This window comes from Vombatus ursinus, unplaced genomic scaffold (assembly GCF_900497805.2).
Source record: "Vombatus ursinus unplaced genomic scaffold, bare-nosed wombat genome assembly UNPS02014841.1, whole genome shotgun sequence".
NCBI classification, from domain to species: domain Eukaryota; kingdom Metazoa; phylum Chordata; class Mammalia; order Diprotodontia; family Vombatidae; genus Vombatus; species Vombatus ursinus.
Genome location: NW_020954619.1, coordinates 21,906,014 through 21,929,288, shown reverse-complemented (window position 1 = coordinate 21,929,288; position 23,275 = coordinate 21,906,014). Strand labels below are relative to the sequence as shown.

Here is a 23,275-nt window from a genome sequence, read left to right as displayed (position 1 = left end):
GTTCAATTATAGAGGTAGGTAGGTCAGTGGGTCTCAGAAGACCAGGGCCTATTCTATTCACAACCAGGCTAACCTATTATGTTACAGGAGAAACTGGAGAAGTGGTTACAAATCTAACCAGACAACAGTACTAATATAAGATGTGCCTTAAATGTAATTACACATGTTCATTGTTGCACTTGGTAATTACTGCATATTTGTATACCACAGATATATTTGCCTGTTAGCTACATACAATTTCACTGTAATTTTATATCTATTGGCATATAATATAAACTGTTGTCTATGTACAATCTGTTATTACTGATGTGATTATTGCATTGCTTTGTTTTGTTGATTATATATGTTTTCTTGGATATGCATGACCTGCATGTAATTTGGAGCTGAAATCACTAAAGAGCTATATAGAATTTGGGACTGTGGACAAATATACCCAGTTCACTCATTTTTCAGTTGTGCCCAACTCTTTGTAACCCCATTTGGAGTTTTCTTGGCAAAGATATTGCAGCGGCTTGCCATTTCCTTCTCCAGCTCATTTTACAGATGAGGAAACTGAGGCAAACAGGGTTAAGTGACTTGCCCAGAGTCACATAGCTAGTAAGTATCTGAGACTGGATTTGAACTCATAAAGATGAGCCTTCCTGATTCAAGCCCAGTGTTCTATCCACTGTGCCACTTAGCTGCCCTAATTGGTCAATTTGAAACCTGCTTGGTTGATTTTTATGGGGACAGTCAATGTCTAGCTGAGGAAAAAGTATAAAGGAGTTGGTCCTTGAAAGTCCAAGACCTAATTACAGAAAACATTGTACAAATGTGATCATACCAGGTAATCCTTATGAGGTAGGACAAGTACTTTGAGTGAACTGCGAAGGGAGAAACCTGACAGGAGGAGCAATGATTTGACTACAACTCCCTGAGTGACTTTAAAAAGTCAGGTCAGTCAATCCAGGCTAAAATTAGACTGAGAGGGGTGTACCTCCTGACCAGACTTGTAGACAACTCACAGACCTGGCTACGGAGAAGCCCTGACAAATAACACACTGTTAGGATATGAAAGCATAGTCAGAGGCAGCTGACAAAGAAAGGGACCCAAACTCTGGGACTGAGGTTGTGGGGGCCAACTGAGTGTGAGGACTGTTAAACCAGTTGCTTGGCTGCTAACAAGTTTGACTTTTAAAAAAAATGTTTATTTTGTGTTTATAATCAGCGTTAACTATAGGCCTTTGCTAGTCTGGGTGTACTTATTAGGAATGCCATTGAAAGGAGGCAATTAAAGAAGGAGATAGATTTAACACTGAGATGGTTTTCCAGAGTGTTGTTTCTGGCTAGAGGCTTGGAGTTGTTTGTTTGTTTGTTTTTTTAAAGTCAATTAAAAGCCTATTGATTAATTGACAGAGATTTACAGACCCTTTGACTTGACTTCTCAAAGCAATAGAGGATTAACACTTTTGTTATTCAGTTGTGTCTGACTCTCTATGACTCCTTTTGGGGTTTTCTTGACAAAGATACAGGAGTGGTTTGGCATTTCTTTCTCCAGCTCATTTTACATATGAGGAAACTGAGGCAAACAGGGGTTAAGTGACTTTCCCAGGGCCTCACACCTAGTAGGTATCTGAGACCAGATTTGAAATCAGGTCTTCCTGACTCTGTGAAGTGTACTCTATCCACTTTGCCACCAAGTTGCCTATGAACTCATACTAGGAAGTCCATCTAAGCAATGAGTCAGTAAGTAGTGGGGTGAGGGTGAGGCAAAAAGGTGTGGTTGAACAAGCCAGTAGGCTATTACTACCCTATTAGGGCAGAGTTGTCTTTGTCTTTGTCTTTGTCTTTGTCTTCTATCATGCAATGTCCTTGAGAAATGAAAGTGGGTATGTATAGGAAGCATAGGGAAGAGAGAGTAGGTAGAGGAAGTTTAGGGTTATCCACCAGGTTGCTTGCATGTCTTCCTTGTGCATTGAAGCCTATGGAGAAATTAGCTCAACTCACCTTCATGGGCTGTGTATTCACTATCTATAATCCTGGCCAAGCCAAAGTCAGCAATCTTGCAGCACAGACTCTCAGACACCAGGACGTTGGCTGCCCTCAAGTCTCGGTGGATTGAATTCCTTTGCTCAATGTAGGCCATCCCTTCTGCAATCTAAGAGGGCAGGATGGAACATTGTTAGCTCTAGGTCCCTGCCCCTGCCACATACACGAGTGGATCAGAGCATCCCCTGGCTCTGAATCTCACCTGCAAGAGAAGCTGGCGGCAACTTTCCATTTTCATTCCTTTCCATACGTAGGAGCCTGAGCACTCTCTCTCTCTCTCTCTCTCTCTCTCTCTCTCTCTCTGTCTCTGTCTCTCTGTCTCTGTTTCTGTCTCTCTATCTCTGTTTCTCTCTTTTCTTTTCTGTCTTTGTCTAGGTCTCTTTCTGTCTGTCTCTCTCTGTCCCTCTGTCTGACCCTCTCTCTCTGTCTCTCTATGCCTCTCTGTCTCTTTCCTTTTCTCTTTGTCTGCCTTTGTCTTTGTCGCTGTCTCCTTCTGTCTGTTTCTTGCCTTCCCTATCTCCCCAACACACACACACACACACACACACACACAGTGTTCACAATACATTTTTCTTATGGCTCACTGACTTCCTGACACAAAATAATTCCTTTAGCAGCAATGAAAAATCTAGCAACAAGCATGATCAGGGTTTCTGTAAAGCTCTCAGAGAAGGAGGGAGAACTCTCTTTGGATTTTACTACCTCATTTTAATAAATGGTTAACATCTATATAGCTCTTCAAGGTCTGCAAAATGCTTTTGCATTTATTTTCTCATTTAACCCATTCAATGACCCTATGAAACTAGTGCTCTTATTCTCTCCTTTTTACAGATATGGAAACTGAGATGCAGAGACACTAAATGACTTGCCTACGGTCAGTGTCTGAGGCAGGATTCAAACCCAGGTGCTCCTGACTCTAAGTGCCACATGGTTACCACTATTTAATACCAATTCTATAATAACTTCTCTGCTAGGTGCATTGTGGGATTTAAACACCAGCCAACTTCCAGGTAATGGTTTGCTGAAGACCATAATTTGATATATGACTCATCCTCCATAGGCCAATGGAAATTTTGAGGTGGGGGGAAAGGGAATGGAATGTGAACAGAACCCTACTTAAAAACACTCATTTTAGGAATGACCTCATAACAACTTCCTGAATAGCACTGAGAACACCACCATCCTTCCAGTCGCCTAGGCTTACCACTTACATATCATACTTAACTCCTCACTATCTTTCACCCCCATATCCAATGTGTTGCCAAATCTTGTTGATTTTTACCTTTGTAACATTCTTATAGTCACCTTCTTCTCTCTGCTGACACTGCCACCCCCTGGTACAGGCCCTCATCATCTCGTGCCTTGACTACTGGAACAGCCTGTTGGTAGTCTCCCTGTCCCATGGCTCTCCCCACTCCAATGATCCGCCACTCACTAGTCAAATAATTTTTCTAAGGCATAGATATGATTTTTAAAAATCCTCTGTAGCTCTTTGTGACCTGGCCCCATCCTAACTTCCTAGTCTCCTTATCCCTTCCTCTTCTCTATACTCCACCCTGCCCCCTCTACCATGTACTCTGCAATCCAGTGACATTGGCCTCCTTCTTTGCTGTTCCTTGCAAAAACAAAAACAAAAACAAAAACAAAAACACTCCGATACCTGACACATATTAGGTGCTTAATAAAGATTTGTTGATTGACTCAATCTCAAGATGGGCATTTTCACTGGAAGTTCTCCATGACTGAAATACTACCCCTCCTGGCTTCCTTGTGTGTGAATTGAATGAACCACCCTGACTCCATCTTGTGATTCAATTCTGGATCTAGCTCAGTTCCTTTTCTATTCAATTGTGAGGCTAGCCCAATTTCTGTCTTGTGTGAAAAGGTTATTGAATTCTGGAAATTGTGAGAAAATGTTATTGTGTCGTTTGAAACTAGCCCTCTGTGGCTGGGAAGCTGGACCACCTCTACCTGCTACTTAGTGATTCTTAACTAAGGGCCTAGGTTATGCTGACCAGAAAACCTAGTCAGATCCAAAGATTGATGCAGAGTTTTGTCACAATTAAAAATCTCAAGCAACACATATGTCTTACCTGAAAACTGGCCTTGTACTGGTTAATCCGTTATTATTTCCACATTCCTTTGAGTACAGACAATTGGGGGGAGTAGTGGGACACCTCTTTTTCTGATTTCAGGGAATTGTACTTGTTTGCTCTCCCCCTCCTAACTTGGAAAGTCCCTAAGCTTTCTTCCAATTAGAAATCAGATTACCTAATTTTGTACCCTGATTGTTTTCTTTTAATTAATTGGTCTTGTTTGGTTAATTGTTTTTAAATGCATAAAAATCTGTCTTCCTCTGTATTCAGGGTCCAGTGCCAAAGCTGAAGAGGCCTGGTCTTGATTTGTTATGCAATTGGCATGCATTGCTTAATAAATTGACATACTCAGAAGCCCGAACCCTTGTTTCTCAGTCATTAAACTCCTGTCACACTTGGCTTCTTTTAAGTCTCAGATAAAACTCACCTTCTACAAGAAAGCCTTTCCTGGTTCCTCTTAATGCTAGTGCCTTCCATCTATTGATTTTCTCCAATTTATGCTATACATACGCTTGTACGTAGTTGTTTGCATATTGTCTCCCCCAAATCCTTGAAGGATTGTCTTTTTTCTTTCCTTGTATCTTTAGCATGTAGTATACTAAGTATAGCAAAGAGTAAAATGGGTATGAGAGGCATCAAGTGCCTTTTCAAGAATTTGGGCAGTGAAAGAGAAGAGAGAAGGAAAATGGTAGCTGAGTGGAATAGGAAGGTCAAAGATAGGGCTTTTTTTTTTAAGAATTGGGAAGGACTGACCATATTTTTAGGCAAAAAGGAATGAACCAGTGGAGAAGAGATTGAAGATGTATGGGAGCGAGAGATTGGCTGCTGGTTGGGACAGCAATGGTGGACACAGGTGGAGGAGTCAACCTTGACAAAGGTGAGAAATATTTCTCTTCCATTCCTGGCTCTGAGACAGAAGGAAGGCAAAGACAGAGAAACATTTGGAGTGCAGTGGTGAAAAACTTGAAGCCATTTCTTTCTCGTTTGCCCAAATTTTTGAAAAAACACTTAATTTTTCCACTACCCATTTGCCTCTACTACTCATTTTACTCTTCAATCCTTTGCAATCTGAGGACTCATTTTATCACAGGGCATTTTCCTAATGTCTGAGGTCTCTCTGCCGCTCTAACTGCTTGCCTTGGGTATGTTTGGGGTGTATTTTATTCTGGCTACCAGAGCAACTATTGCTCACCAACTACTATTTTTATAGAAAAATATGTTCTGAGTTTCAGATGGCTGACTTAGAAACTTGGTTATGCTACAAAAAGTTTTATCTAAATTAAGAGTTGCTTATAGCTTAGAAGTCTTATATAAGTCAATATATTTGTACTATTTAGAAGAATATCTGTTTTCATTTTTAATATAAACTACACCTGTCTGTAATTAATAAACATTTAATTACTTTTAGTTTTCATCTCCTTTAAAATGATTCCTCTAGACCCGAAATACTTTGGGCAAGTTAAAATCATTGCTCATTATGACCTATTCAAATATTAATATTATTTGAAGCAGTTCTAAAGGTCAATCTTTTGATATAAAATATTTTAGAAGCTTTTTTTCTCCTTTCAAGAACTGGAGAAAGGGAAGCTGTAAGAAGCCACAAAGAGATAAGATATCAGAACTACAGGTAGAGACAGCCATCACAAAGAAAGGCATCAAGACTCCAGCATCCAGGTAAGAGGAATGGAGATGATAGAAAAGAACCTGTGTTGTTGACACTCCCACATCTCCTTCTTGCCCATCCTTCCCCACACCTTAAGCCTTAATGATAAGCTGAAACCTTTTCTTTTTGTCTGGAGGGGAATGGTGTTTATTTACTTTTCTTTGTTTATAATTTTTAGTGTGGCTTCATACATAATAGTAATTACCAGCTGTTGTCAGTAGGGGTTGTACTTATTGACAACACTGTTGGGAAGAAGCAACTTGTTCTCAGACAAGAGGAAGAGACAGGGGTAGAACTAGTACTGAAGTGTTTTGCCAGAAATATTTTTGACTGAGAGCTTAGCTAACAAAAACATAACGAGAACCATAGATTCTATGGGACTACTTCCCCGGTTAGAAAAGGAGCATCCACCTGGGTAGTGATGCAATATTAGAACAAGGAACAAATAAGAATGATTGAATAACCCTGATTAGCACATCACATTCCTCAATACTGCTACATTTTTATAAAAGTAACACTACAAAGTGACTTATTTATTTCTTATATGAAAAGCATAGATATATAGTTTCTTTTCCCAACGTCAATTTTAGATGGCCAATTACATTTTTCCAAGTAGTTTTGCCAAATTTTGGTTTCAGAGAATAGAGGATAAAACATGGTAAAGAGGCATGGGACTATGGGTATGGAATATCGTACATGTCACTCATACGTTTGTTTTTGGTAGTAGTAGGGTTCATAATTGTTATTTTCTTAAAAGAAAGGGTTAAAGCACCTAGCACAGTACCTGGCACATAGTAGGTATGGAATAAATGCTTGTTGACTGTTAATAGAGAAATAACTGGTAGGGAAAACAAAAGGCATCAATACAACTTTTTAAAACAAAGATGTGGCCATTTCATTCATGGTCCTAATAAATAAATATCATTTTAAAAGATATATAATGTGAACACAATTGAGAAATGACTATTCTTGTGAGAAAAACCATCTTATAATTAATAATGCTGAGAACTCAGAATCAAGTGTGTACTCAATGAGCAAGCAAAAAAACAGTTCAGGTTTCTCTGTGTACATAGTACGTTTCCTTGGAACTTAATGGTTCCATCTCCTTCCTCCTTCCCCTAGCTTTCCCTCCAAATTTGCCCTTTGGTGCTTTCAGAGAAAGAGAAGGAATGGCGGGAAAACAGGGGAGAGGGGGCAGCAAGACAGAGGAAGAGAGGGAAAGAGAGAGAAAGAGTGAGAGAGAAAAAGAGGGAGGAAGAGGGAAGAAGAGGAAGAGAAAGAAAGAAGGAAAGGGAGGAGAGAGAGAGGGAAGGAGAGAAGGAGAAAGGGAACAAACACGAGAGAGATAAAGAAGGAGGAGAAAGGGAGGGAAGGTGGAATGAGGGGGAGAGAAAGGGAGAAGGGGAGAGAGAGAGAGAGAGAGAGAGAGAGAGAGAAGAAAGAATGAATGTGCAAGAGAAAGGTGGGGATTTTCACTGTTTTAGAAGTGAAGTGGAAGGAGGAAAACCAGAGTGGCATTTTTTTTCTGAACCAGAACTACAAAATCTGCTTGTTCTCATCCTTACATCTTTTGACCAAGGAATATAAGTATGGTCTGGAAGAATTCAAGCAATTTGGAGCAGGACCCTGGGGAAGCAAAGCACCTCCAGGGCAGCTAGGTGGCACAGTAAGCAGCAGCTAGGTGGTGCAGTAGATAGAGTGCCAGCCCTGAAGTCAAGAGGACCTGAGTTCAAATCCAGCCTCAGACCAAACACTTGACACTTACTAGCTGTGTGACCCTGGGCAAGTCACTTAACCCCAATTGCCAAAAAAAAAAAAAGCACCTCCTGATTAGTGTAATTATTTAGCAGAGTGGATAGTGAGCTGGCCTTGAAGACAGGGAGACATGGGGTCAAGTCATGCTTCTAAAACCTACTTGTGGTATAATCCTTGGCAAAGTCTTAATCTCTCAGTACTCTGTACTCAGTACTTTCTTATACTCCACGTAGAAAAGGTGCTGCCAAAGGTGCCCACTGCATTGGTTGAGGCAATTTCTTCCCTTGGAAGTTCTCTATACCAATGAAATCACAGACCCAGTCCTTTTCCCCTAATTTTTCTACCCAGGTGCTGGCTTAGTTATTTCTGAAGGAATTCAAGTGTTATCAGCACTCTCAAAACTTTAGCACTTAGGAGGACAAATCCCTGCTCAGTGCATGCTAATTGTGGTTATGGTGGTTAGGTTCCCTTAGAGCATCTTATGGAGATAGACTGTGGGAATTTTTTTGCATATTTATCTTATATACCCTATTAGCATATAAGCTCCTTGAGAGTAGAAACTGTTATTCATTATGTTCTCTCCTTCATCCCTGAACATAGAATCTTGATCATAGTAGGTCTTGACAACTAATATTTGTTGTATTAATTTGGGTCATATCTTGAGGACAGAGCTTTAGGGAAAGCCTAAATTTGGTGAGTGGGATGATCCAGAGAAATCAACAAAGGAAATTTTAAAATGAGTAGTCATAGAGGAAGGAGGAGAGTATAATTCCACAGAAATGAGTGAAGGAAAGAGTTTCAGGGATGAAGGTCAATAGTATCAAAAACTATGGAGAGGTTGAAAAGGATGAGGACAGTTAAAAAATCATTGAATATGACTATTAGGTGGTGATCTTTGTGATAGTGGTGATTACCTCATCTGGGAGATAATTTAGTCTAGTTCTGTTGTTTTACTGCTAAGAAAACTGAGGCTCAGAGGGAGGAAGTAACTTGTTCAATGTTATCATACAGGGGACTAAAAAAATCTCTAAATTGTGTCCCTGCTTGGATATTATCTCTTAATTTTGTGTTCTAGGTTGCATCAGATGACCTTTGGAGTCCTTTCCAACTTTCAGAATCTTAGATTTTCTTTCTATTTCACGTAGGAAATTACTTATTAGAGAAACTGAGAGAGGTGAAAAGTCAGTGAGTCATTTTACTACCAAACCTCTTGCAGCAATAAGCCAGGATTAGAATCTTTGGTCATGACTACTGGTGCACATTACCTCCATTTAATAAATTTATTGAATTTAAAAAAAAATTTCCTGTCCAATCATTGCATTCGTTCATTCAACAACTATGTTGACCATCACATATATTGAAACCCTGTGCATACAACCACATCCTGGTCTTGAATGTGGGTACATTTTCATATTTTTTTGCCTCTAGGTGGCCCCACAATTTTCCAAGAGATAGAGTGTGGTTTGGACAAGCTTGACCCTAGCATTAATTTTCTGAAATTAGTTTTATCAGCTCTAACTCCACTCTCTGTTCTGTGCTCACTTCAGCGGAAAAAAAAAGAAGATATGAAGTCAGTTCCTGTCCTGATACTAATAAAAGATAATATTCCATGCCATGAACATGGGGATGGGGGTCATGTGGTAAGGTGGGGGTGGGGGGAGATGAAAGGGGGCTGGTTTCTCTTCCATAAATGGATGTGTGGCTGTGTTTTTGTGTGTATCACAGGCTGACCACAGACCAAACACCCACGCGTCATGGCTGTCAAATGTGTTTTCCTGCCAGTGATGGGGAGGGGATTTAGTCTGTCAAGCTTTCTTTGAGTTCCCATTTAGTAACTCCAATGAAATAAATTTTCCTCTCCTAATCCAACTCTCTTCCCCTCCCTGGGATGGGTAAATTCTTAATAAGATTCCAAAGAACATCAAGTTCTATCTCCACCAGCTTTGGTATTATGATACCCAGGGCAAAGTGGGCTTGATCTCTTCAAATTATATAAAGATATTCAAACCTGGATTATTTTCTGTCTGAGGATGGAGTCTAAATATTTCATGGCTGTTGAAATTCATTCCTGCTGAAATGTTTTGAAGGTCCCCAATACTGACTCACCATCGGGGTTCTTGGAAATTGAGTAACTTTTTCATTTTAGAAGCTGTTATAAGGTAGTGGCATAATGGATACATTTGGCCTCCAGTACAGAAAGAGCCAGGTTCACATTTGACACATGCTGGTTGTGTACCTCTGGGAAAGTAACATAGCCTCTCAGTTCCCCAGGCAATCTCTGAGACTACATATTGCAGAGCAGGTTGCTGACCTGTTTTGGTTGAAGGAGCCCCCCCCCCCCCCAGGAGCTCTCTATATCAAGGAAATCAGAGGCCTAGTAACCACAGTATCTATCTTACGGAGAGGTGCATAGAGGGTGAGAACTGAGGGAGGTATATTACCAGTGAAGGACTTCCTTGTAGACAGTAACTAAAGATGTTATCAGAATGATTTATAACTGGTAAAAGAGGTGGACAAAGAAGGCAGAAGGATACTGAGAAAAGAGGTGGGCAAAGAAGGTAGGGAGTAGAATAATAGATGGCCAGCTTGTATGTTAGAAAGGTATCCATGTATGCCCATAGCATGTTGGGTGGACCAACCCTCCTCTGGAGGGTTAGGGGAGTACAAATAGTCACACAGAATAAGAGGGTTGTGGATGCCTTTGTGAGACACTGGAGGAGAGAATGACTGCCTTGATTATATTACAGACCCATTGAAGAAGAATTACTTTATATAGATGCTATTTAACCCTATATGTTTAGCGCACAGTTCTGACCATGTTGCTCTTCTGATCAAGAAGATGCTCTGGTTCCGCCTTGCCTTTAGATTAAAATGCGATCTCTTCTGTTGGGCATTTAAATCTCTTCTTGATCTGACTCCAGCTGATCCTTCCAAACTGATTAACAGTATTCTATCAATCAACCAGTACTCATTAAACACCTACTATGTGTTAGGCACATGCTAAGAGTTGGAGATAGAGAGACAAAAACGAAATAGTCTCTGACTTCAAGGAGAATATACATTAGCAAGGGGATATGTACATAAATAAGTGCATACAAAATGTATTCAAGAAAAATCCAAGGTAATGGTGTGACGCACTAGCCATTGGAGGGAGCAAGAAAGGCTTCATGGAGGAAGAAGTGGTATTTGAGCAATTTTGAAGGAAAGAATGGATTCTAAGATAGCTATTCCAAATATGAGAGATGGTTAGCACAAAGTCGTGGAGACAGGAATGTCCTGAATGAGGAATGAGTTGGTCTTACTCACCCCTCAGGTCTTCTTATATGTAAAATTCCATTTCCTTTCTCTGGCCCTGCCTGGAACTGTCTCCCTCCTGACCTCTATTTCAGGGAACTCCTAAATCCCTTGAAGACTCAGTTCAAGGTCCACCTTTTATGGTTTCTTTAGATGTTACTATCTGGCCTCTCATCAATTCACTGTGTATTTACTGTGTCTGTCTGTTTATTTGCTTATATGTGAACCCTCTAGCAAAATGTAAGCTCCTTGAGGGTAGAAATTATTTTCTGGTTTTGTCTTTGTTTTTGTTATTTTTGTATCCTTAGTACCCAGCACAGTTCCTGGTCCATAGTAGGCTATTAATAAAGGCTTATTGGCAGGTTGATTGATATCCATCAGCATTGTATTCCAAGAAAACAAGGACAATATGAGCACTCTCATTCACTGATAAAATTTTTTCTAATCCTCAAGATAACTGAGGTGGCCCAATGGCCCAATGGCCATTCTATTGAATCAGTGTCAATCTTTGAACTTTAAGCTTTTTGTCTCCACTGAGTGACCATGTAACATAATGGATTCATCACTGGATCTAATCATGAATCCTTAATAAAGGGTTATTGATCATTTCTGAGGTCAAGATAGAATGAGAGAATGTGTTATATAATCTATATCAAATTGCTTGCCATTTTAGGGAGGGGGGAAGAAACAGAGGGAGAAAAATTTGGAACTCAGATTTTTAAAAAATGAATGTTAAAAATTATCTTTACATGTAATTGGAAAAATACTATTTTAAAAAGCAAGAGAATGTGTGTTAAAGTATTCTGAGAAGGGTAAGCATTGAGCAAATGACAGATGGGATCATTGTTATTGTTACTGGTTATCCCTGGCTCGCATACCTGGGCCATTATGTCAATTAGTCTTGATAACGGCAGCTTGCAACCCTCTTCTGTCTTTAGGAAATCCAATAAGCACCCTAATAAGAAAGAAATTAAAGCATTGTTTCAGAAAAAAATGACCTGGCTCTTGTCAACTTTGCTCAACTAGATTCTCCCACAGCAAGCTGCTCCTGAAAGTAAACCAGCCAAATAAACTCTTCCAGGTCATTCAGGGCAAAGAGAGAGTAGTTTGTTAAGTGATAATCCATGTAACCTCCCAACATATCTAACATGCCCTGGCAGTATGTTGTATGACCAAAGAGTTGCTTCTTACTCTTACGATTTGTTTAGAGGCAGGCTGGCTGCATGAAATAAATTTAAAAATAATTTTCTTTGTTAGCTTTCTTTTCTTGTTCAGGTTCTCCTGATCTGGAGCATTCCATTCTAAGGGCCTGGTGCTTCAGAATAGAATACATGCTATGCTGATGTTTCATGAGGAATGCATGGGGAGAGCAGCATCCCTGGAGCATGGGTACAATGGAGGCAAGAATGCTCCTCTCTCCTCTTCTCTCTTTCCCCCCTTCTCCCATCTGTTCTACCCTTCTCTCCTCCTCTTCCTCTTTCTTCTCACTCCTTTTCCCTTTTCTCCCAATCTTGCTTCTTTCTTTCATCTTTTCTGTCCCCATCTCTCTCCTTCCTTGTCCTTTCTTCCCTTTTCCCATTCCCTACCCTCATTCTCTCTTTCCCCCTTTCCCACCTCATCCCTCCTTTTCTCTCTCCTCTTCTCCCCTTCCCTCCACTCTAATCCCCTCTTCTTCCCTTTTTTTCCCTTTCTCCCTTTTTCCCTTTCTCTCCTTTTCCTGCTCCTCTCCACTCTTCTCTCTGCTCTTCCCTCATTTTCTCTTTGCCTTACTCTTTCTCCCTTCTTTTTTCACCCCCTTCCCTCTTCTTTTCTTTCCACTCCTGGCCCCACCTTCTCTCATTCTCTCTTTCTCCTCCATTTCCCTTCCCTTCCCTAATTTTCTTTCTCCTCCTCTTCTCCCCTTCCATCTCTTTCTTTCTTCTCCTCTCCTCTCCTTTGTCTTCTATCTCTTCTTCCCAATGAGATATAAAGCTTGTCTTCCTAAACTCCTGGTGAGAGCATCCTTCACAAGTAACACTCCTTCTCTCCCTGCCCCTTTCATCCCCCAGAGAGAACAGAGATTGACCACTTGCTTCAACTCATTGTTCAGGCTTTGTCTCTTAGAGATCTGCCTAAAAAGCACTCAATCAATAGTCAGTGAAGTCCACTGAATCTCAACTCTTATCAGCCTGCATCCTACATATCTATACCACCTCCAGCCCTTTCCCACCCCCAGCCTCAATCACAAGGTCTAAGTCTTGTCACCTTTGGCCATGTACTCTGTCACAATATAGATGGGTTCCTGGGTTACCACCGCATAGAGACGGACCAGTTTGTCATGCTGGAGGGTTTTCATCAGATTGGCCTCAGCAAGAAAGGCCTCAGGAGACATGCTGCCCTCCTTTAGGGTCTTGATGGCCACCTTTATGTTGTTTTTATAATAACCTGTGCCAAGGGAAGGATCAAGACGTCCATTAAGGATATAGGTGCTCTACTTAGAAGCAAGTCCCTTTCACCATGAGGCAACATGAGGTAGTAGAAGCATTTGGATAGGAGTCAGAAGGCTTGGTTTCTAATCCTAACTCTGCCACTTACTATCCCCATGTTACATATGAATAAATTGAAATTCAGAAAGTTAATTATTTGAAAGTTTGTCATGTGGAAGAGGGATTAGACTTGTTTCATTTGGTCTCAGGTGGCAGAACCAAAGGCAGCAGATGGAAGTTGGAAAGAGGGCAAATTTAAGCTTGATGTCAAGAAAAACTTGCTAACAGAGCTGTCCAAAAGGGGAAGCAGTGGGCAGCCCCTCAGTGGAAATCTTTAAGCAGGGGATGGAAGACCACTTATTGGGTATGTTGTGGTATGGATTCTTTTCTGCATATGGGTTGGACTAGATGGTCCCTGAAGTGCCTTCAAACTCTTAAATTCTGTGATTCATTTCAGACTCCAAACCAGGAATCCAGAAGAGTTTTGCTGTCATTCAATCAACCAGCAATAAGCAAAAAATCATTTTATTTATTCATTCTTTCATCCATTCAGGTCAAATCAATAAGCACTTATTTTGGGGGAGTGGGGAGGAAATCAGGGTTAAGTGACTTGCCCAGGGTCACACAGCTAGTAGGTATCTGAGGCTGGATTTGAACTCAGGTCCTCCTGACTCCAGGGCTGGTGTTCTATCTACTGCCCCACCTAGTAACCCCAATAAGCACATTTTAAGTGTTTACTACATACTAGGCACTGTGCTAAGCACCGGGAATAAAAATAAAGGCAGAAAAGAAAGTCTCTGCCCTCAACTTATATTCTAATAATGGAAGACAATAAATAAAAGTTAAGTAACAAAGAAGAGGAGGTTCATTAAGCCTTTATTATGGGCCTACTATGTGCCAAGCACTACTCTAGGCATTGGGGACACAAAGTCACAAAGTAGTCCCTCTCCTCAAGAACCCATCCAAAAAGGTTCAGAAAGTAGGTCTCCAAATAATTCAAGGGAGAGAGTACCAGACTAGGGATCGGGATCCTCTGGTTAGCCTTGCTATGTTCCTTTAGCCACACCACTTATCTCAGCTTCCTTTTCATTAAATGGGGATAAGAAGTCAATCAATCAATAGACATTTATTAAGCATCTACTATGTGCCAGACACTATGCTGGGGATGCAAAAGGAGGCAAAAGACAGTTCCTGCCCTCAAGGAGCTTACAATTTAATCTTAGTCCTAACCTACTTGCTTCAGTGTTATTTTGAGGCCTCAAAGAAAGCATGTATAACAGAACATAACATATGCAAGGGATTGCCCCCCAGAGAAGCCCTTTCTTCCCTGTCTCTGCTTCATTTCCCCCTCCCCATACCGTACCCCTAGGAGACCCTGAGCAGCATGTACTTACCCATCCAGACTTCTCCAAACTGTCCAGCACCAAGTTTCCTCACCAGCTTCAGTGACTGCCGAGGCACTTCCCATTCATCCTGGGCCCAGTGTGTCTGAGGATCCAGAATTACACAGGGCATAGTCAGCTTCTGGCATAAACCGTCCCCTCTCTCTGTATTATAGTGACAAAAAGACATGGGCAGATCATTACTGGGGAGGCAAAAGAACCATGCCTCTCCCTTCTATTTGGAACATCCTAGTCCCCCCGCCTGGCATTACTAATCTTTGCTTATTAACATTCCAGAAAGATACAGAAATGAGAGGATGGGGAGAAACGGCATGTGCTATGGTCTCTTCTCCACTTTTCCTTCTGCTATTATTTGTGCATTATTTGAATGAAACACCTTTCATATGGTAGGTGCTTAACACATACTTTTTTTCCTGAGATTTTATGGATGTAGAAAACTTTCTGGTGAGGAAATGTCCCTCTACTAATGCAGGTATGCAGATAGATAAACTTCAACTTCAACTTAAAGAGTTGCCCAGGGCACTGAGAAGTTGATGACTTGCCCCATAGCCAATATGTTCCAGAAACTGAACTTGAACCAAGGTCATTCTGACTCCAAGGCCAGATCTCTATCTACTATGCCACTCTGCATTAGACCAGCATAAGGTGTATGTTAAAGTACTCTTCAAGGGCATTTAGATTTAAATTTTGCTCCTTTTAGAGCTGTCATACAGTGAGCCTGTAGGTGGCAGGCTTGGGATTGGTGAAGGCAAGGCCACTTAATGTCATTAATTGCCATGAGGAAATACTTTGGTGAATTGGTGATTTCCATGGAAATGGACAATTCTATGGAAACAATATTATAATAGGATAATCAGCCTAATCATCTTTATAGGGGGACTTTGCAGGGGTATGTTGGAGTCAGCTCTAATAGACTCACAAAAGTTGATTGTTAAATTTTCTGTGTAAGCTTTTATACCTCAAATTCACAAATGCATTAAATCAAGGCTTGAGTTATTGCTTTGTTGATTGTTTAGATTTAAGAAAGTGATGGAGAAAAATGGTAATAATGTAGATTAAATGTCTTGTGTACAATTTTTTTCTTCTGAAGAGCTACTTGTTAAACATTTACCAGCACAACCTAAATATAACTCTGAGGTTCAGTTACAATGTATTAATGATGTTATTGTGAAATAACTGCCATATGATCACAGAGGAACTGCAAAAGGCAGTGTGAATAGTAGGTGCAAGGAAGCACAGCATATTATCAGCAATGATTGGTAAGCAAGAAGTGGTATAAAAGACATCCTCGGTGAAATGTAATGCTAGGGGGAGGAGGTGGGCAAGTTGGGCAGTAATAGTGAGAGACAGGCAGATGGGCAGCCCTAGTTTTGCACTGGTACTCACAAAAATTAAAAGATAGACACAGGAGTTCTTTACCAGTGTTCATGAACTTGTTTTTTAATAATTGTATTTCAATGTAGTTGGTTTCTTTTGTAATCTTATACATTTAAAAATATTCTGAGGTCTACAGGGTTAATCATATTAGGATCTGGTTTTGTCAAGGGGGTCAATAGCACAAAAAGTTAAGAAAAATGGGGATGGAGACTGGAGAACCTTTGATGTACATGCACCAGGAGAGAAGAGATTATAAATCTATTCAAGAGTTTGAGTATTGCTTGAGTACAATGTCAAATTGGGCAATGCCTATGTTCCCACTAATTTTATATCATCAATGTCATGAACTATAGAGCTATACAATGTCAGAACTGGGAAGTAGCTCAAAGGTCATCAAATCAACTCCACCATGTCCCAGATAATATGATAAAACTTTGAAAGCACTCTAAGGACCTCCTTTCCAGCACAATTCTTTCTTTAAGGAAAATATTAATAAATAATATTATTCTTATCTGAAGTCCTTTGGAAATTATCTGAATGAAATAAACCTTATCAGTACTTAATCGTAGACTGCCCTAGTCTAAAATCCTTTCTTTCATCCCTATCAAAGGCTCAACTAATTTCTAATAGGAAACTCTTAAACTCCAAGAAAATTATTATGTAGTAACCCCACACTTGTAGTAGGAATATCCTTTGATTAATCTAATCAAGAGCAGTATCTCTTTCTCTGACTTTGGCCATCTTTAACATAACAGGAAAATTATTCTTCAGGTCACATTGATATTTAAAGTTATTGTTCTCTTTAAATAAATGAAAAACTCTAACCTAGACTTTGTATCTTTTTAAAATTTTGACTGTGGGTTGTTGCCTTTGTTTCATGATTTCTATACCATTGTTAAGTAAGAACAGTTATGACAAGTTTTAAATTAATGGGGATGTGGTGGGAAGGGGAACACTGACCTTTTTACTTCTCTTTCTCTAAGAATTGCTTGGATTTAGAGAATTTGTTTCTGACCAACTTATATCAAATGAGCAGAGTATATGCAGCTGAGTCCAGAGAGAGGCGAGAAGAGAGAGTGAAGAGCTAGTGAGTGTCAGAACTGGGAGTAGAATCCAATTCTCCTTGTACCTAGCACAGGGCCCACAGCCATCAATTATAAAGCCCAATCTTGCATAACATATCCTTCTACATAGGCACAAGTAATTTCCCTAGAACCAAATTCAATACCCAGCTCTTACTAGAATAATGTTGGACCAAAGCTTGTAGCGAAGAGAAGGTAGTCCTGGGAGAGATATAGTATCCTCCTTCATCTAGGGACCGGATCTTATAATGTTTGATCACATCCCCAGCAGAGGTAGTGTCCTTCACAGACAGGGAAAAGGCACCTGAAGAATTAATTAACAAACACACATATGGGAGAAATAAATCATCAACTCAAGGAAGTTAAATGTCTAGGTAAATGAAGTGGGATTTGGGTTTCCTTTAAATTGCTTAGTGGGGTGGGGTTGTGGCAGCTGGATGGCACAGTGGATAGAGCACCAGTCTTGGAGTCAGGAAGACCTATGTTCAAATCCAGCCTCAGACACTTGACACTTACTAGCTGTGTGACCCTAGGCAAGTCACTTAACCCTCAATTGTCTCACCCCCCCAAAATAATGGAGTTTTCCAAACATTTCCCATTCCTACCTGACCTCTGCCTATGGTTTCATCAATTCCTTAAAATTTAACTCAAGTCAAGACCCTAGCAAGATTTTCCATCTGACTAATTACCAAGTGTTGATATCCTTATCTTCTGAGCACTTATTCCTAGAAGGATTATAGATTTAGATCTGGAAGGGACACTCAAGATCATCTGGTCTAACTTCCCTCTTTTGAGAGAAGAGGAAACAGAGGCCCAGAGAAGGCAGATGCCTCGCCCAGAGTCACACAACTAGCGGCAGAGCTGGAATTTGAACTCAGGACTTCCTATGATAGTGCCCAGTCTCCTACTTTTAAAGGGTTGCTCCAGGTACCGTAGACATCCTGGGTGTGGGTGTGGGGAGGATGTTTAGGCTTCAATGTCTGCTGCTCAAGACATTGTCACAGCCAGGCTGCTGGCTAGAAGCAGTTCTTCTCCTTTCTCCCTGTTGTCTCCAGCCCAGATTCTCCTAATCAGAGCCATCCCCACTAGTCTCATTCTTAACCACATTCACATTTCCTCTCCCCCCTCCCCTTACCAACTGGCTTCCTCCTCTTCCACTAGAGGTAGACGAGAACGCAATGTTTGTGTCAGTTAAGAAGCCTTTAAGTTCCTACTGTGTATCATGCACAGTGCTGGGGCACAGAAAAAGGCAAAAATATGGTCCTTGACCTCAAGGAGCTTATAATTCCATAAGAGTATCCATGTACAAACAAGTATATATTATATATGTTCTGCCAACATATATAGGTACACACACACACAGAAGGGAAAGATAATTTCAGAGGGCTGGCACATGGCTTTTGCTCTGGCCTAACCCATTCCCTGGCTTCATGTGCCTCCAGGTTGACAAATGACATCCAGGACCATAGAATGCCAAAGCTGGGAAGGATCTTAAAATCACCTAGTTCAGCTCCCCTCTTTTTCAGAGAAGGAAACACAGAGAAGTTATTGGAGCAAGATTTCACAGTGTTAAGGGCTGAGCCATGCCCAGGGCCCCTGGAGGCCTCGTGGCTCCCAATGCCATGCTCGTTGCCCAGCGGGCTCAGAAGGGCTGCTTTGTCCTTACCTTTGTTTGTTTCACTCTCTCTAATAAGGAATGCACCAGCCTTGTTGATGGGGGCCAAGAGTTTCCTCTCAGCATCTCTCCTGCTAATTGTTTTGAAGAACCACCTGGAAAGAGAAGGGGGAGGGGAGGACCCATCAAATGGTAGTACAATCTTCCAGGGCTCTTCTCATTGCACCTCGTGCTTTGGTGCTTCTCCCATAGCCATGCCCAAGATACCCAAAGGCAAAGGGCAAACCCCCCCACAAAACCCCACAACTCATGAGTCTATGTAATACTTTCCTGCCTCATAGAATAATGTCAGTCCTTGAAACTTGCTAAAATAGAGTCACAACTTGATTTGAGACAGACATTCCACATACAGGAACTTTGTTGACGTAAAGGCACGTGAAGACAAGGAATGTGTTGGGCCAGAGCTATATGCCTGCCCTCTGAGCTCTCTCTCTGTATATATGTTTATATGTATATATATGTATATACACACACATACACACACATATACATACACACACATAAATATTTATATATATATATATGATGGTGGCAGAACATATATATGTATATTAACATTCCCAGTAGATTGTGAGCTCCTTGAGTTGCCTGGGACAAGAGGTTAAGTGTTTGCCCAGGGTCACACAACCAGTAGATGGACTTGAACAGAGATCTTCTTGATTTCAAGCCATGACTCTTTATCTACTATACCTCATGTTAGGCATTCAGTAAGTTATCATTGAATTTAATTAAACTGAACCTTTATTGCCCAGATTTAAAGTTCTGCCAACATCAGCATTTAATACAGTGACAGGCACAAGTAAGTACTTAATATAGGCTGATTGTTGATGCAACTTCTCCCACATCTGCAAATGTGCTACCTGAACGTTCTAATGTATACAATACCAATCCAATAGGATTTTGAACTAGAAGAGACTGGATAGAGGAAATTAGGGCCCCAACTTGAACCCAGGTCTGTCTTTTGTTGTTGTTGTTGTTGTTGTTGTTGTTTTATTTGGGGGGGGGCTAGGCAATGGGGTTAAGTGACTTGCCCAGGGTCACACAGCTAGTAAGTGTTATGTGCCTGAGGTCGAATTTGAACTCAGGTCCTCTTGACTTCAGGGCCAGTGCTCTATCCACTGTACCACCTAGCTGCCCCAGAACCCAGGTCTTTCTAACTTTAAATATGTTTCTCTATCTACTACATTCTTCCTCTCCAAGGGCAGCTAGGTGGTACAGTGGATAGTGTGCTGGGCCTAGAGTGAGGAGAACTTGGGTTCAAATCTGGCCTCAGACATTTACCAGCTGTGTAACCTTGAGGAACTCACTTAACCCTCTTTGCCTCATTGCTTCATCTGGAGAAGGAAATGGCAAATTGTTCCAATATCTTTGCCAAAATAAATAAATAAATAAATAAATAAAACCCAAATGGCGTTACAAAGAGTCGGACGTGACTGAAAAACAACAAAAACTACTTCTCTAGGTAGAAATAAGTGTTCAAATTCCATGGAAATGATTATTCCAATAAGGAACTATCTTATGAAGCCCCAGGGAAGCTTTACTATGACAAGACAGTCCACACCACAGCCTCATACCCTGAGTTATGAACTGAATTTTACAAGATCTATCTCTATTCAAGAAGGAAGGGGAAAGGTACAATTCTCATTCTCTATGACTGAGCAGAGCAAAGTGGCTTATTGAAGGTCACAGTGAACCACTGTTGCAATCAAGATGGTAAAAAAAAATTCAAATGGTCAAGCAAAGGCTCTCATGTCTGTCCACCATCCTGCCCCCCCCAAATGTAAGAGTGTGCTAATATTAGTATTAAAGTGCACCTACTTTTCAATTTCCAGAGTCTCTACTGGAGCAACAAAGTTGCTAGGAACATAGCCTTCCCTTCCAGTGACAAGTGATTTGGCCAACCACCAATCTCCAGTTCTGAGAGGGAAAAAAGGAAAAACACAAATATACTAAAAGTCCTACATTCAGGGCTTTCCTATGAGGGAGCTCAAAGCGCTTTACAAACATGATCCCAACCCTGAGAGACAGTGAGAAATAGATAGAAGAGCTGGCTTTGTATATCCCCCATTATATCTGATTTACTGAGGAGTGGGACATCCTGACAATTACAAATATGTATGTTTGATACTTGTCTCCTCACCTGTTAATGAGCGACATTTATGGAAAACTTGATTCTGATAGGAGAATGGGACAGAATTGAGGAGAAGAAGCTAGCTAGACCCATGTATAGAAACTGATCTGTCACAGGGTTAGGACTTGAAGGCCAAACTTCCAGAACAGTAGTCAGATGCAGTTTGGATTTCAAAATAAGACGTGAAGAGGAAGCAATGTAGCTTAGTGGGAAGAGTTGCTGGATTTGAGTCAGAGGAAAGCTCTGCCACTCACTAGCTATGAGACTTTGGACAACATTTGTCCTTCACAGTGGACAGAGCACTGAACCTGGAGTCGAGAAGATTCATTTTCCTGAGTTCAAATCTGGTCTCAAACACTTACTAGCTCTGTGACCCTAGGCAAGTCACTTAACCCTGTTTGCCTCAGTTTCCTCATCTGTAAAATGAGTTGGAGAAGGAAATGGCAAATTGCTTTAGTATTTTTGCCAAGAAAACCCCAAATGGGGTCATGAATAGTCAGGCACAACTGAACAACAAAATCTGGGTTTGAACACTCATCCTGCCCCTCACTATCTGTGTGATCTGGGGTATGTCACTGGACCACTTTTTGTCCCAGTTTCCTCATTTGTAAAATGCTGGGGTTTTACTAGATGATCTCTGAGGTTTCTTCTAATTCTAGATCTTGGGTTTTATTCTTTACTATAGAAGTTGACTGGCAAAAAGTAAGAGAACAAAATTTGAAAAAAAATGAGCAAAAAGGGCAGATTGTTTTATTTTTATTTTTAAAAATAATTAAATTTATTGACATACAATAAAACATGCAATCTTTTACATCTTTACTTTTAATTTGTAGGTCAAATTGTTTTAAAAAGCAAAAGAGATTCTGTGCAGACCAGACATGCTTGTGACACATTTTTGTGGAATCATTGGTGAATATATGTGAGCCAGAAACTTCTGGCTCGATCCCAGATAATTAGAGCAAAACCATGGGGAACGGGGGAGAGTTGTCTCAGGAGCTTACCAAACACAAGCATGTCAGGCTAAGTGAGTTCTGTAGTATATAGGATGTAGTGCAATAGGAAATGATAAAGTACTCTGGAGCTGACTTTAAGATAACATGGATGTTGACTCTATAACATCCAGGCTGTTTATTCTCACTGAAAGTGGATGTGAAGAAAAAATAACAAAATTCATTTGGAAGAGCAAAATGTCAGGAGCTTAAAAGAAACCAGGAAAAAAGATGTAAAGGAAGTAGATACAGCAATATCAGACATTAAACTATGTTATAAGGGAGATCATTGTTGTTTTTTTTCTTTTTTTGGCAATTGGGGTTAAGTGATTTGCCCAGGGTCACATAGCTAGTAAGTGTAAAGTGATTGGCTGAGGTCAGATTTGAACTCAGGTCCTCCTGACTTCAGGGCCAGTGCTCTATATACTGAGCCACCTAGCTGCCCCTAGGGAAAGCATTGTTGAAGTATAAAAAGGACAATTATTTTAAATTAAAAATTTCTTGTAAAAATAAAATCTATGTAGCTAAGAATTCTCAGATAGGATGTGTTTAGGTTGGAATATTGCTGTGGTGTAGGAAATAATGAGCTGGTTGATTTAGAAAAACATGGAAAGACTTGGACCCGTGAAGGAAGATGCTATCCACCTTCGGAGAAACAGATGACAGGTGGAAATAAGCATGATATGGTCTTACACGTGTTTGAATGAGTGTAAACTCAAGGGTAGGCTAGGCCAGCAGGCGACTCCCTGTGTGCAATGGAATTCTGGGAAACATACTTCATCAAGATTTGCAGCTTCTCTCCCCTCACCACCTTCAGGTCCCGATCATTCACGGCTTCATAAGCCCACAAGGCAACCACATAGTGCTCCTCTGCAATAAAGAAGAAAAAATGGCAGCTCTCTGGGGTTTCTGGAGCTATGGCAGCAAGAGAGAGTGAGCTAACTGATATGGGAAAAATCAGGAAAATGGGCTTATAGGCAGAATCATGGTCAGGATTAGGCTCCAGGCGAACTCTTTCAGAGATGTTGTGGTAAGGATGCAGAGTCTGAAACTAGACTGGGGTGACTGGAGCTTTTCCCAGGGTGCTGAATTTAGAGGGTGATAAAATGGCTTGCATTCTTTCAGCAGAAAAAAAAATACAGTTAAGCACCTAGCTAGCCCACTCCCCATCCCCCACTTCCCCCCCCCAAAAAACAAAAAATATAAACAGGAAGTTACCAAATGGCTTACTTCCTTCCCCACCCATGAGGGACATCAGCTGAGCTCCTCTCTGTTGTGGCCTCCTCTTGCTCCCTCCTTTGTCCCCTGCTTCAGAAC

At 40.8% G+C, this 23,275-nt stretch overlaps 1 protein-coding gene across 2 annotated transcripts in view; it reads right to left on the bottom strand.

Annotated features, from left to right (window-relative positions):
* The window catches only part of BLK (BLK proto-oncogene, Src family tyrosine kinase), an 85,834-nt gene that overhangs the window by 10,007 nt on the left and 52,552 nt on the right, over positions 1 to 23,275 (bottom strand). For both annotated transcript variants that reach the window (XM_027840385.1, XM_027840386.1), the window contains exons 4-11: positions 22,735 to 22,828; positions 20,657 to 20,755; positions 18,830 to 18,933; positions 17,321 to 17,467; positions 14,696 to 14,848; positions 13,081 to 13,260; positions 11,715 to 11,791; positions 1,987 to 2,137 (exon numbers count right to left, since the gene is read on the bottom strand). In XM_027840385.1, coding sequence (XP_027696186.1) covers positions 1,987 to 2,137; positions 11,715 to 11,791; positions 13,081 to 13,260; positions 14,696 to 14,848; positions 17,321 to 17,467; positions 18,830 to 18,933; positions 20,657 to 20,755; positions 22,735 to 22,828 — 1,005 coding nt within the window. The remainder of the gene's footprint in view (positions 1 to 1,986; positions 2,138 to 11,714; positions 11,792 to 13,080; positions 13,261 to 14,695; positions 14,849 to 17,320; positions 17,468 to 18,829; positions 18,934 to 20,656; positions 20,756 to 22,734; positions 22,829 to 23,275) is intronic.